Source organism: Lipomyces doorenjongii, assembly GCF_038497915.1.
Source record: "Lipomyces doorenjongii strain NRRL Y-27504 unplaced genomic scaffold V1508scaffold_21, whole genome shotgun sequence".
Taxonomy (NCBI): domain Eukaryota; kingdom Fungi; phylum Ascomycota; class Lipomycetes; order Lipomycetales; family Lipomycetaceae; genus Lipomyces; species Lipomyces doorenjongii.
In genome coordinates, this window is record NW_027118088.1 from 80,774 (window position 1) to 93,484 (window position 12,711).

The window sequence follows — 12,711 nt, forward strand, 5'->3', positions numbered from 1 at the left end:
CGACTGCAGGTCGGGGTCGACTGTCAACAATTATCGACGACCCTGTCGATCGTCGATTGCAGTTCGATGCCCACTGCCGACGATTTCGCGTATCGCATAGTCGCGCGTCGTATGTTCGGTTTATTATCACTTACGTTGGCTGTTGATTTCCTTTCACCCTTCTAAGACTGCATGGTTATTTTTTTTCGATACTCTGTTCGGAGTTGATTCGCCATCTATTATGTGTGTTGTCGTCGGAGGCATTAGTAATTTCATGTTGTCAACTATTGATCAGTTATTGGGCATATGTGTACGAGGCATTCTACAGTTTGATGCATTTATTATGGGTTTAATTTATATTTCAGCGACTTATAATGGGGGAGTACGATCAATGTGAGATGGGATCTTGAGAAGGGATCTTCATTGTTGATATCATCATTTATGGGCGGGTTTCAGTCTGGATTGTTTCCGATTTGACTTTGTCCTGTGTCCAAGTTTCCACCGTCGATTTTTTTTTTCGACCGCAGACGTTCGCAGTTTCTGCTTCGTGTTGGCATCACAGTCGTGTTATCGTCATTCCTGTGCCGCGGAATCGGCCTGTTATCTACTGTGGGAATCTCTATTAATATTAGGAACCCCTCGCCCCGCGTTTACGCCCAGCTTTACCTACGGATCGGATATTCGGTTTCGCATAAGAATTTTGGGCATGCGTGCAAAAGGTACTGTATCACATTTCATTATTGTGACAGATCCTTTTTTCGCGGTTAGAAGGTGTGAAAGTAGATACTACAGTTCGAACGGAACGTCAGATGGAGCTTTGGCATCACCTCTTCGTCGACATGTTTTTCGGCAGCCAAGCTCCTGAAGGCTCATGGGTTTTTTCTTAAACGGCTTCTTTTTTTCCTGTGAGTGAAGTTCCACCCGTAGCTAAGAAGATCCGTGTTAGCCGTCTCCGGAATCTTTCCGCGACGACTCGCCTCCAATATTTTGTTCCATTGTTCCCGTTTAAGCTGTCGCAAGCTGTACGACTTTACCTTCCAAATGATTATATTCAGTGGTTGTAACCTCCCTCAAGACATGAATCCGTAATCCTTTTTTCCGGAATCTTTCGCGACGACTCGCCTCCAATATTTTGTTCCATTGTTCCCGTTTAAGCTGTCGCAAGCTGTACGACTTCACCTTCCAAATGATTATATTCAGTGGTTGTAACCTTCAAAACATGAATCCGTAATCTTTTTAAGATATTCTACTCCATAATAAATGCATCCGGTCGTATTATCCCAAGCTACCAATCCCCTTGCCCAATGAAATTAGTCGAAAGCTCAATTTAAACTCATTTTTTGAATTCGATCATATGTATCCTGCATTTGCTTCATGCTTCGCTTACCAGCCGCAAAAGTTCCAGGCGACCCCACCGTCGGACTCGCTGCGGTCACCATACCGGGTGAGACTGCGCGACGCTTTATCGAGTAGGGCTCAAACCGTTCGTCCATCGTCCCTCTCCGCTTCAATTTACCTGTCGATCCGACAGGTGACGTAGACAACGGCGACTCCCATCCATCGGTCGGCCGCTTCATAGCCTGCATAAACACTGCACCAGTCACGGGACTAGCGCCCGCACTTAGTATACCGACTCCAGTGTCGTCCCGTCGGCCATCGTCTGTATCGTTCATGTCGTCCTCGTCGTCTCCTCGTCGGTCACTCCAATATCCTACACTCGCGGCGCTTGCAGCTCGTTTTCGGCGTCGAAACGGAGGCGACTCGAGTAACTTCCCACTCGAAGATGGACTACTCGTCGTCTCTGTCGTGAATATGGCCTCTTGGGATGGCTCGCCTGGATACCCATCCTTGTACTTATTATTAAACTCTTTTTGTCGGTTGTCAGTGCGTCTGCCCATACTCGTGAAAACCGTATCTTCCTCATAATCCTCGTCGTCCTCATAATCGTCTTCCCCGTCATCCAGAGATTCCTCGCGGAACGCCATCGTGATTTCAGCCTCATGTTTAATTTCCGCGTCCGCGGGCGCGAACTCGTCTGCTAGCTCCCGTGTAATACGCATGAACGAGCGCGTCTGCGGTTTCAACGAGCCGCCACCTAAACGTGAGAAGACGACTGCACGACGGGGCATTTCTTCAATGGGCACATTCGGGATCGTAGCGGGCTGTGTTGTTGTAGGCGTCGCAGAGGAATTAGTGCCGAATGTCAGGCTTTCTCGCAATCGAGTTGTCATGCTATTACGTCTTGACTCGGTCGCTTGACCGGCTAACGGCATTTCATCGTCCGTGGATACGAAGCCGGGGAAGTAACTGGCTGTGGCGGTGTTTGATGCTCCAGTTGGTGTGATAATTGAGTTGAATTGTGACGATAATGATGAAGAAGGTGAGAACAAGTTTGGCGTGTTTGGCGAGGAAATTGATGAGTTGTCTGCAGATCCATTACGGGATGATATAGAATGGTGTCTCAATAGTGTCCGGTCAATTCCAATTCCTATAGCAGAATGTAAGTACTTGATCTGTTCAGCGCAACCATAGGGTACATGCTATCGCCGTTATCAAATTTTCTCGAAATCTCGGTGTCAGCTGCCATATCCTCCAAGTAATCATCCTCCTCGTCCTCGGACGAAACTCCCATTCCATGGCTCCCACTAGGCGTACTTACCGCGCTGCTCACCAACCCCAACGTCGACAAACTCGAAGATCCTTCCCGTTGCTGCAACGTCGCAGGGCTCGAATTCCTACTAATGCCATGAAAAGTGTGATTATTGTACCCGACCTGTATCACAGATGTACTCGAAACGCTACTGCCATCAAAGCCACTTCCGAATCCAACGCGTGTACTAGCAAGACTATTACGTCTGCTCTGAGGCGCACTCATGGCGACTGCAGCTTCGGGTGACTGCGGGACCATTGACTGATGCAGACTGGTGCAACGTAGAGGCTTTGAGGTGTTCAGCGACAGACTTAGACTGCGGTGGGCTTTGCTGGCTGGTGCGGCCGTTGAAGAGGACGTCGAGCTGCCGATTGGCGTGCCGACGCCGCTATATGCGGATGATGGCGGGTGTGAGGACGGTGACGGTGACGGTGAACTGTAGATAGAGAAGAACGACGGCGGGAATGAGGATGTCTGGATGCCGGGGTCCTGATGGAGGTGTGAGCTCGAGAGCGATGATGATACTGGCGTGGTGGGAGATGCCGTGGACGAGACGGACATGGGCGATCTCGGTCGTTCGGAGGACGGGAAGTTAGGAAGCGTGGGCGTCAACTTGCCCATTTGCTGCTGGGAAGCCGAGGTGGACGCGGACAGCATTCTCGTCTCCATTGCTACGAGATTGGTTGAGTGCGCGCCAGCTGCTATTCGTTGCATTGAAACGAGACAAACCGCGATGATGCAACGCGTGACGACAACAGTACGAACCCCGTCCACAGCGTCAGCAGATGAGCTCGCTCTCCCAGTTAACATCCTCGGCGGCCCGCCTTACCATAATTGTATTTCACTTGATGGATATCATAAGTCTGGCTTCATCTAGCGACATATCACGCGTAATTCTCTCCATAATCCCAACAGACCCGCGTGCTTCTGTTGTTCTTCTTGTATGCCCGGAAACGGCATTTCCTACGCGTCCGTCCTCGTTTAACGACATTCCACTTCACGAGCTTGCCAGATTATCGCAACTACAAAGCTACGCAATACACACAATTGACGCATTTCGCGCACTTTTATATTCCGGCAAGATTTCTCCTCCACGTCCGTCAGACTCAATTGAGAAAGGCGATAGGCCATCAATTGTCGTGTGCGGGCTGATTGCTGCTCATCTAGCTGAACCGTCACAAGCCAATGGAAGAGGCATATTCGAGTCAGTAGTCCTTCTTGCAGATACATTTGCCCTGAGAGCCGGGTTACGTGTGATTATTATGGAAAGGGAGGAAGTTATGGACGCCGACGTTCCGTATGTGGCCAACAAACACGGAGAGGAGATCCGGATTAAACAACTACTGAGACGTTGGCTCAGACCGGCGTAATATATATGTAAGTCCCTAAATATTTCACATCATTACTTGAACCGTTACCAACAATTACCTATCTTATAGAATAAACACAAACGAACACAAATATCTCAAAACTAACAAAATGCTAAAGTACAATATTCGGAAATTCCGATCATTTGGATTGTGACATCGCAAGTTCACCTTACTGTGATACACTGTTCCATCTCGCTTAGATACAGCGATACATGCGCCTCCAGCTTCTGGAGTTCACTGGTCGTGCTCCGGATCTCACCTTCTAGCTGTTCTCTTAAATCAAATTGCTAGAGGCATGTTAGTACATAGGCATCCCTTGCTATCGGTGAGAGATATATACCTTCTTCTCGACGTTGGCTATCAATGCTTTCTTTTTTTCCATTTCCTGAGTGACGACACTTCTCTCGGCAACCAATGCGGCATAGGCTTCTTTGAGTTCCTGTGTTCTCTTCTGGACACCTTCACGCTTTTGGAGACGTTGCTCTTGTAGTCGTTGAATTCGCTCTTCAGCATTGGCTAGTTGTCGCTTCAGTTGCTAGTTCATCTCAATTAGAATTCAGAATACCACATGTATACTCTCAAACGTACGGTTGACTTCCTCTCGACCTCATGCACCTCGATCTGTCGGTGATCGTGTAACTCCATCAATCGCGCCAACTGTCTACTAGCCTCATCTTGTTTTGCCAACTCATTCTCAATCTCTTCCATAATCTTAAAGCACGCGCTGATATCCTGCTCAACGGTCTTAAACGAATCTATAGTAACTTCCAGCGCGCGCAGTCGTTTCTCCAGTTTGTCGATGCTCGCCTTGCCAGTCTGCACGGAGTCACTCATTTCATCATTAATCTTGCGCAGTGTGCTTGGTGCATCGAGAACATATGGTCGCAGCTTTTCGAACTCCTTCCGCATCTGTACGGTCAAAAAGTTTTGGTCCTCAAGTTTCGACACCAGTCGCTGCTTATCCGCCTTGTAGGCCTCATGCTCCGCGACATACTGCTCCTGCACCCTCTTGAGCCTACGCAACTCGGCTTCAACTTCCCTATTATGTTCCTGTGTCTCCTTAATTTTTGGTGCGTCCTCCTTCTTTTGTATACGTAATTCCTGGACCCGTTCACTAAACATCGCAACATCTTGATACGCGCGCTCGGTGGCAAGCGACGTTTCCTCGCTCCGCTGGATCAAATCCTCACAAACGCCCATATGTTCCTCTCTAAACCTCGCAAAATTAACAACAGCAGAAAGCAACCGTCGTAGTCTCTGCGCTTCTGGCCGCATAAAGTCTGCCATTGACAAATCATCAACACCGCAAATCCTCATCAGCCTGGCCCTTCACCGAATATTAGCATCCGCCTTCATAAACGCCAGAGGACAAAATATTCAAAACATACGAGGCTCTAACTAAGGTCAAAACACTCCGTGCCGCACGTGCAGTTTCAAACGTTTCCCGGCCCTCGCTGCAAATATCTAATATAGGCACACAATTCTCGTATGTCACGCCCAAGAAACTAGCCACCATCTGCTCGTAAAGCTGTTGCACGAAAGTGGCAGTGGGCTTTGCCAGCATTTCCTCCGCGACAGAAAAATCGCAGCCGCGGAGACATACGGCGATCTCAGGGAAGTCAAGAAGCGGGAAAATGTCGCCCTGAAACGCGGGTTCTAATTATTTTAATGATAAGCATAATTCGTTCAACCTCGATTTGTTGACGAAGAGGTCAAAAACGAGATGGAACTTACGTGATCTTGTAGTTGAAGAGCCACTGAACCCACTTTGTTTATAAGCTGATGACTTGCGAGCGCTGAAAACAGTTGACTTCCGGGCGCTGAAAGCCATTGCGCATATCAGTCGTTGAGATTCCTCAAAGTCCTAATAATCCGACCAAGCCAAAGGCTCCCTCGTCATAAACTGCAACAAGAAAATGTTAGTGTTTCGTGGGGGGTACGCGGATAGAGGTGTCGTTGCATGGTTAGTGCGCGCCAAGTGCTTCAGTGGGGTGTTGCGCGTTGAATTGGGAAAGTGACGACACTAGTGTTGCCACAGCAACAGATCGTGAGCTTTCGTGCGTGCGTTCTGGCTGTCCGTGATGAAATGCGAAATAACACAAGCTACAATCGGCATGGTATTTTATAAACAGCTAGACGATTCACTACGATAGAGAAATTATTCGATCACTTTTAATAAGCTGATTTAGCAGTTTTATTTAAATCTATGGAAGCCATAGAATTAGTATTTCGGTAGTTCGGGATACTATTCTTGGCCATACTATATTACATATTTAATTTGCGAGAGGTCTTGGACAGTGATGCGACACACCGTCAGGCAATAATATTATTAAGGGTAAAAGTGCAAAATAAGTTACCACTGAAACTTGTTGAAAAAGCCCAAAATAGCACTGGACAGACTCGGCCAATTTTCCGCGCGCTTGCAGAACAGCATCAATTATGCCTCCTCAAATTGGAGCCAAGTTCGCTGAAAAAAGGGCTTTTATGTTTTGCGATGGAACACATCGTCATCATGGAAGGGTGCCAATACACCAGCAATTGTACTGATAGTGCTCGTGTACGCATGGCCAGTAAAGATGCATCATGCGGGCGGAAGCTCACATCAAAGGTCTAAATGAATGCTCAATATCAGTTGTACTCCATCTGTCCAGAAGAATAAGCACGCTGACAAGAATTGGGCTGCTACGACATATGATCCGGCAGTTGCGAACAAGAGAGAGAACAGGCCAAACACATGAAAGTGGATGTTTACAGAGACCGACCATAAAGTCAGATCAACTATCAAGTGGCATTGCGTGCAAAGAATATTCTGGCCGAGCGGATACGCCAGGCACAGAACCCAGTGGTATTTTGGACTTTTCCCCTTATTCATAACAGACGCGGAATTTTAGTCGGAGATATTTCAGAGACACACTTGATACAAATAGCACAAACGCAGATTAGGATGAAGAATGAGCATAGTTTAATCTACTGTATCCACTGCGCTCACTAATGATCTTTAGTAAGTAAATGAGTTTAAATGTATACGACAGCATGCTAATGTTAAGTTGTGCGATAAGTACTTGCTGCGCATGTGACCGTATTTTTGATCTATCTGTTCAGTGCTGCCGATGACTTGTCAGCTTTTCGCTACCTTCCAAAAGAATCGCTGAACCAATGACAACTGCTGTTTGAGGCACGGGACTCAACTAACTAGGAAAGAAGTCCGACTAATCTCCAGTAAGGCGTTCGGCAGTTACTTAATAAGGAACTTACTCCGGTATCCCCGCGGAGTTACCGCGACTAATTATCGATCCGTTCAAGATTACATTTACAATTGACGCGATCGGAATCAGTTGTTCTGTTGCAAGTCTTAGCCAAGATCGGACTGTGAAACTGCGGCATTTCCAGTTGGACGTGCAAAGTTGACACGATAAGTATTGTTACCAGCTCAGTGTTGTCTGATGTACCTATATGCGGATACGAGTAGTAGAATCGACTAGAGGAGACGCAATACATGACCGCGACAGTGTCTATTGCTTACATGAGAACTCTTCGAACTGACCCAAGTGTAATCTGTTCCAATACTCGGTTCGTTGTTGCCGTCCTTTAAATCCGCGGAGATACCATCAGATAATTTTTAGTTAAGCCAAAGCGGTGTTATCATTGGCAATAAAGTTACAATGCAGTTCACAAGGGTTATTCGAGAGCACAGGAGGCGCTGTCTGAGTGACGACTAACTACTTGTGAGTCACTGCCAATCGCGCCACCGATATGCGGATTCGAGCCCACTGCAGTGGCGAGAGCAACGAAAAAAAATCTGCTGACCAATCGAGTAACGGGCGACGGCATGAATAATTTGATTCCGAACCGGCCGGACAAGCTTTACAGTTGTGGACATAGCTCCTCTCTGCCTGTGCATTTTCTTGCAAAGTGGAGGTTCGCGACGTTGGCAAAGTAACTGCAATAAATGTCGTCTTCGCTGCGTATGCGAGAAAGGCAGCGAGCTGGTTTCAGATTATTTGGATGTATTATATTCCCATTACGCTAGTCGTGATGAACACAAAAGCCGGCTTAAATCCGGATTATCCACGGATTTAGCGGCGATGGCGTCCACGGGTAATTTTGTCCCTGCCTGCATCTAACAACACGGTTGAATGATCTCAGCTCTTAGCTCGAGATCATATTCTTGGCAGCAAACTGAAGATCGGTTCTGAACTGGACCGGGGGCGGAAAAAGGAGCAGTAGTCTGGACTCCAGGAACTAATTATTGTTTGGCACCACTTCCTGCGAGCCCCACACGTGCTGCGGCTCATTCAGCCGGACAGATAACAACCAATCATTGCTCGCACATTAGCCCGCGAGCCTCAGTTGTGGACGAATCAGAACGTGCACAATTGTCAGCGATTTTAATCAGATCCACAGTCACGTGCCGCGGCTCACGGCGATGCCAGCCCAGTTTTATCCATTGCCTCTTTATGGTTGCAGTGTTCCTTCGTCCGCCCTTGCGCACGTCTTCACGACTTGTCTACTTCTGCCTATTCTTTCAGTTAAGCCAATACTTGCCCAGTGATGGGTGCAACACCGGCACCACTCCTGCGCCCTGTCCTGCATTCGCACGATCACGACTCGACGAGGACCACCCCTGAGCTGGTAGCCTGCTCCGTCACCTTCGATTCTCCCCTTTACCATCTCTATCCACCTACGTCCTCCTCCGAGGCTTGCCTATCAAAAGCCTCGCTCTCAAGCTCGTCTCAGCACATCACTCGTCTGCCTCCGATCCGTTGCTGGTCTGAATCGGAGTCTGACTCGGACCTCTCTGACGCCAGTCCTGATCTCGAATTGGCCTCTTCAGTAAACATGCAGGCCGACAGTCGTGAAGGCAGCCAGGGCGCGGCGCCCGGCTCGCACCGGCCTCAGCACCAGCAATCTCCGCCATTACAACCCGTCAGACGACCTGGGTCCCGTTCGCCCCCTTCGGCGCATAATTCTGCAAAAATTCCTCAACGGCAATCTCGATCTCAAACTTCGTCAAATAATGACAATCTGGCTGTTTCGGCGCCATATAGTGTTCCGCGTCAATACCCAACGGACTCTTCTAGTGAACATCATCCACCTATGGAATCAATAGGTCAGGTTTGCAGCAACTGTGGCACAACACGCACCCCTCTGTGGCGACGAGCCCCAGATGGTAGTACTATCTGCAACGCCTGCGGCTTGTATCTCAAAGCTCGCAATATCTCGCGCCCAGTGAATCTTAAGCGTCCACCGCAGACCGCTGCGCTCTCCATCACTGGAGGCAGTGTGGCTACAGCCGACGTGGACGCTGCCGTCAAACTGTTCATAACAGCTGATCACGGCGTTCCTGGCACCTGTCCTGGCGATGGGCACTGCAACGGTACCGGTGGCGCCCGAGCGTGTAGCGGATGCCCGGCCTACAACAACCGTGTGGCGAAGGCCGCTCAGATGGCCACCACACTCCAGCAGCATCGCGGGCACCAGCAACAGCAACACGATGATGCTCGATTTCAATCTACAACAGGCGAGGCCAATGCGTCTCGAAGGGAAAGTTACGAGCAACCAGCCTACCAACAGTCCTCGCCGGAATCTCTACAACACACAGCCTCGATTCCTCCCAACTTTCACATCAACAACCTGGCAAATCCAGCCGTCATTATTTCATGCCAGAACTGCGGGACGACAATCACGCCGCTGTGGCGGCGAGACGAGGTCGGCCATACGATTTGCAATGCATGCGGTATGTAGCCACTTACTTTCCTTGTCTGTTCCTTTTCGTGTCGTATCGGTTGCCAGGTCTAGCGTGTTCATTTGTAGCGCTCGCGCTTTGGCAGATGCCCGCATATGATTCTGTGCAGTGACCGACTGTTCTTTGGGAATACCCTGGGCCAGAACATCAGAGTTCCCTTTCCAGATTCCAAATTATGTGAATCCAGTGATGGAATAGGGTTGTAGCGTCATTAAAAGGGACTTAATGGGAGAGAGTTGTTATGGGGTGCATACCGCTTACAAAGTATATTGATCTAGGCCTTTACTATAAGCTCCACGGAGTGCATCGGCCAGTCGCGATGAAGAAGAGCGTGATCAAACGTCGCAAGCGGGTCGCGCCTCCCGTTACCCCCAATGCGCTCCCACCAGTCCAGTATCCACCCGAGCAGCACTTCGAGGCTTCAAGCCTGCAGAGCCAGCAATATCGTCCGGTATCGGGTGGTGGGTCCGAGTCCGACGAGGAGGGCGAAAGCGGTGGCAATCAGGGCCCTACCCAGCGGGGCCAATTACGTTCGCCTTATTCGGGACCGCGCGATGATAACGAATCTCTGCCACGGTATCTTCCTCAGATTTTCGGCGCTCCTCACCATCGGCCACTCGATCAGCTCTCGCGACCACGGCAGCAGCAATCGCTACAGGCTTACCCGCCGCTCCCTTCGGTTGTGCGTGAGAATTCTTCCGCAAATCAACATCTTGGCGTTCCAAGCTGGCAGCACTCGCCCTCTCATTCCGCCGCATCCACTCCTCCGCCGCCTATTGACTTCACTGGTGCGTTTCGCTCTACATCTCCGACTTCCTCATCCACCCCTTTGCCACGACCGAATTTGCCGGCAATGACGGATCGATCGAAATCACCGATCGAGGTCAATGTCGACGGTGCGGAGAAGCAACCCGAGGAATCTTCTCGTCTCCCCCCGATCCAGTTTCCTTTGAACCAACCGGTGGAGGGCCGCATTCAAGTACTTGCAACGAAACGGCGAAATTCGGATACAGAGGGGTTTGCTTCTGCAACAGCGAGTGAAATCGCCCGTGTGAATAGCATTAGTTCGATCCTGAATCCCAGTTCCTCATCCACGGTCGCATCCTGTCCAACGACTACGTCATTAGAGCCCAGTGCGTCGCCAGTATCGAATCGAGGGTTGGACATTCCCGTAGATATTCGTGGCGATGCCGAGAAAGTGCGCGAATTCCTCCGATCCAAACGCCAGAAAATTGAGGATGAGCTCGAGAGACAGCGTCGTGCGATTGCGGACAGCGAAAATTTGCTGGCTATGTATGAGCAGGAACTCAGCGAGCTGAAGTGAGTTGAAGAAAGAGAGCTTATATGATGGCGATTGGTGTTATTTTTATAGACGGTTAGTATTTCCTGAATCTTTGCCATGTGATGGTGCTAATATTTTCGTTTATTAGAGCATTTCTTCAATTGTATATACTTACATCATACGCATTCGATTTTACAGCCATGAGCTTAATTTAACGATTGTCGGTTAATTTTTTTTGTTGGGAGTTACAACTACTTGAACGTTTATATTCGGCTACTGTTTTAAATTTCGTCGTGATTGCGTACATTCAACAGTTGTATCATTGTTGCCGGAGTCTATCGCTTGTATACTATTTTATATCGCAATGGGCGTGTGTTCTGAAGATCTCATTTTCTGTATTTAGGACCTGTAATATTCGGTATGTCTCTTTAATTGTGGTTTGGTAAGATTGGTACTTGTTTGAGTAGGCTAGTAATTATAGAGTATCGCATCTTATTGTCTTGCTCTTGCATCCGGGATACGTGCTGTAGCCGTATATCATGGCAAAGTGGCAAATATTCTTTGGGGAATAAGAAGCGGCATATATAGTGGCTTCTCTTATTTTATCTGATAACCTTAAAAGGTCCATTTTTTGAGAAAGTTATCAGAGTGGATATGGGTCGATTGCGAGTTATATAGCCAACCAAATTTAAATTTAGTGTACAATCTTACAAAGCGCTTCATCTGTGTACTTAATTTAGAGTATTATAAATATTTGAAGAACAAAACTTGATTATATTTCTGATGAGACTATATTCTATATTAATTTTTTAGTTTTACAGCACCCTCCTGCACGACAGATGTAATTATACCATCGATCCATTCTTCTAGTGGCTTCCTCACAATATACCCATTGCTGTCGAAAAACTCTGTAAATGGTTTCTTCGCCTGTGTCGATTGCGACGTTGTAGTTTCCGTCACTTTGAGTTCGTATATTGGCGTGTACTTCTTCGTTGTCGACATAACCGAAATCTAAAATATACACTGGATTAACCAATGGCATATGCAACACAAAAAGAATAGGAATACCTTTTTGCCATCTTTGAAGCCCTGGTAAATAGTCCCCTTCTCATAATACATGATCCATATCGTCAACGCAATATTCAGTACAAAGTAAAAAGAAACACCTATAGCTGTATACGTCTTTGCTTTTTCAAATCCAACGTAGTAGTCGTAACCGCCTGCCGCTGCCGCAACAATGACGGAGAGAAAGCCGAGCGTGAGCCGGATGTCGATCAGGTTGAAGATTTGTGCGTAGCCTTTGCCCGCTAGGATCTATACCCCTGTTAGCGCAAATTTCATCTATATATCTGTAGCTAGATAACAACAATCATAGATTCAGTAAATTGTGACATTGTATACCTTGACAATCTCATCATCAGTCGCGTTTTTAAGATCAGGTAGTGATCTAGCCACAAACAAGTCGTCAGCTCTCCCCTCATTCTCCTACAAACGTGGAACATACGATATATTGACTTTATTCTTTGGATTGGGCATTTTATCAATTCAGACTTGTCGTAGGCTTGGAAATCTTGTTCAAGATAGACTAGAATGCCAAGCGCCGCATGTCCTTTGGATATGCCGGGTTAGGGATTCATATTGTTAACATGGAGTTGGGCTACATCCTATCTAGCGGTTGGAGAGA

General features: G+C 48.0%; 5 protein-coding genes across 5 annotated transcripts; 2 read left to right on the plus strand and 3 right to left on the minus strand.

The window, feature by feature from the left end:
* Positions 1-991: 991 nt before the first annotated feature.
* V1508DRAFT_111310 (uncharacterized protein) lies at positions 992-3,372 on the minus strand. Its single transcript, XM_066935874.1, has 2 exons — positions 2,521-3,372; positions 992-2,467 (listed from the first exon to the last, which is right to left on the minus strand). Exons 1-2 carry the CDS (start codon positions 3,341-3,343, stop codon positions 1,302-1,304), a joined length of 1,989 nt encoding a protein of 662 aa, XP_066796103.1. The 5' UTR covers positions 3,344-3,372; the 3' UTR covers positions 992-1,301.
* A 469-nt stretch (positions 3,373-3,841) lies between these two features.
* Positions 3,842-5,968, minus strand: V1508DRAFT_385713 (Nuf2 family-domain-containing protein). The gene is made up of 5 exons (XM_066937804.1): positions 5,734-5,968; positions 5,388-5,655; positions 4,588-5,326; positions 4,340-4,534; positions 3,842-4,286 (listed from the first exon to the last, which is right to left on the minus strand). Exons 1-5 carry the CDS (start codon positions 5,828-5,830, stop codon positions 4,164-4,166), a joined length of 1,422 nt encoding a protein of 473 aa, XP_066796104.1. The 5' UTR covers positions 5,831-5,968; the 3' UTR covers positions 3,842-4,163.
* Positions 5,969-8,550: 2,582 nt separating this feature from the next.
* V1508DRAFT_404057 (uncharacterized protein) lies at positions 8,551-9,744 on the plus strand (the record flags this gene model as incomplete). The annotated part of the gene is made up of 1 exon (XM_066938604.1): positions 8,551-9,744. One exon carries the CDS (start codon positions 8,551-8,553, stop codon positions 9,742-9,744), a length of 1,194 nt encoding a protein of 397 aa, XP_066796105.1.
* A 121-nt stretch (positions 9,745-9,865) lies between these two features.
* V1508DRAFT_111530 (uncharacterized protein) lies at positions 9,866-11,474 on the plus strand. The gene is made up of 2 exons (XM_066935875.1): positions 9,866-11,120; positions 11,176-11,474. Exon 1 carries the CDS (start codon positions 9,987-9,989, stop codon positions 11,067-11,069), a length of 1,083 nt encoding a protein of 360 aa, XP_066796106.1. The 5' UTR covers positions 9,866-9,986; the 3' UTR covers positions 11,070-11,120; positions 11,176-11,474.
* Positions 11,475-11,724: 250 nt separating this feature from the next.
* On the minus strand, positions 11,725-12,671 carry V1508DRAFT_416539 (microsomal signal peptidase 25 kDa subunit). The gene is made up of 4 exons (XM_066940217.1): positions 12,532-12,671; positions 12,429-12,474; positions 12,096-12,341; positions 11,725-12,038 (listed from the first exon to the last, which is right to left on the minus strand). Exons 1-4 carry the CDS (start codon positions 12,561-12,563, stop codon positions 11,829-11,831), a joined length of 534 nt encoding a protein of 177 aa, XP_066796107.1. The 5' UTR covers positions 12,564-12,671; the 3' UTR covers positions 11,725-11,828.
* Between the last annotated feature and the right edge of the window lie 40 nt (positions 12,672-12,711).

What these genes read in the sequence shown, in the direction of transcription:
- V1508DRAFT_111310 (XM_066935874.1), bottom strand. Translation starts at nt 3,343, where the DNA reads ATGCAACGAATAGCAGCTGGCGCGCACTCAACCAATCTCGTAGCAATG. An exon ending in AAAATTTGATAACGGCGATA is followed by an intron (nt 2,468 to 2,520) that starts GCATGTACCCTA and finishes ATTCTGCTATAG; the next exon opens with GAATTGGAATTGACCGGACA.
- V1508DRAFT_385713 (XM_066937804.1), bottom strand. Translation starts at nt 5,830, where the DNA reads ATGGCTTTCAGCGCCCGGAAGTCAACTGTTTTCAGCGCTCGCAAGTCA. An exon ending in TTGACCTTAGTTAGAGCCTC is followed by an intron (nt 5,327 to 5,387) that starts GTATGTTTTGAA and finishes TATTCGGTGAAG; the next exon opens with GGCCAGGCTGATGAGGATTT. An exon ending in AGGTCGAGAGGAAGTCAACC is followed by an intron (nt 4,535 to 4,587) that starts GTACGTTTGAGA and finishes GAGATGAACTAG; the next exon opens with CAACTGAAGCGACAACTAGC.
- V1508DRAFT_111530 (XM_066935875.1), top strand. Translation starts at nt 9,987, where the DNA reads ATGGGGTGCATACCGCTTACAAAGTATATTGATCTAGGCCTTTACTAT.
- V1508DRAFT_416539 (XM_066940217.1), bottom strand. Translation starts at nt 12,563, where the DNA reads ATGCCCAATCCAAAGAATAAAGTCAATATATC. An exon ending in AAGAATAAAGTCAATATATC is followed by an intron (nt 12,475 to 12,531) that starts GTATGTTCCACG and finishes GTTTGTGGCTAG; the next exon opens with ATCACTACCTGATCTTAAAA. An exon ending in CTGATGATGAGATTGTCAAG is followed by an intron (nt 12,342 to 12,428) that starts GTATACAATGTC and finishes ACAGGGGTATAG; the next exon opens with ATCCTAGCGGGCAAAGGCTA.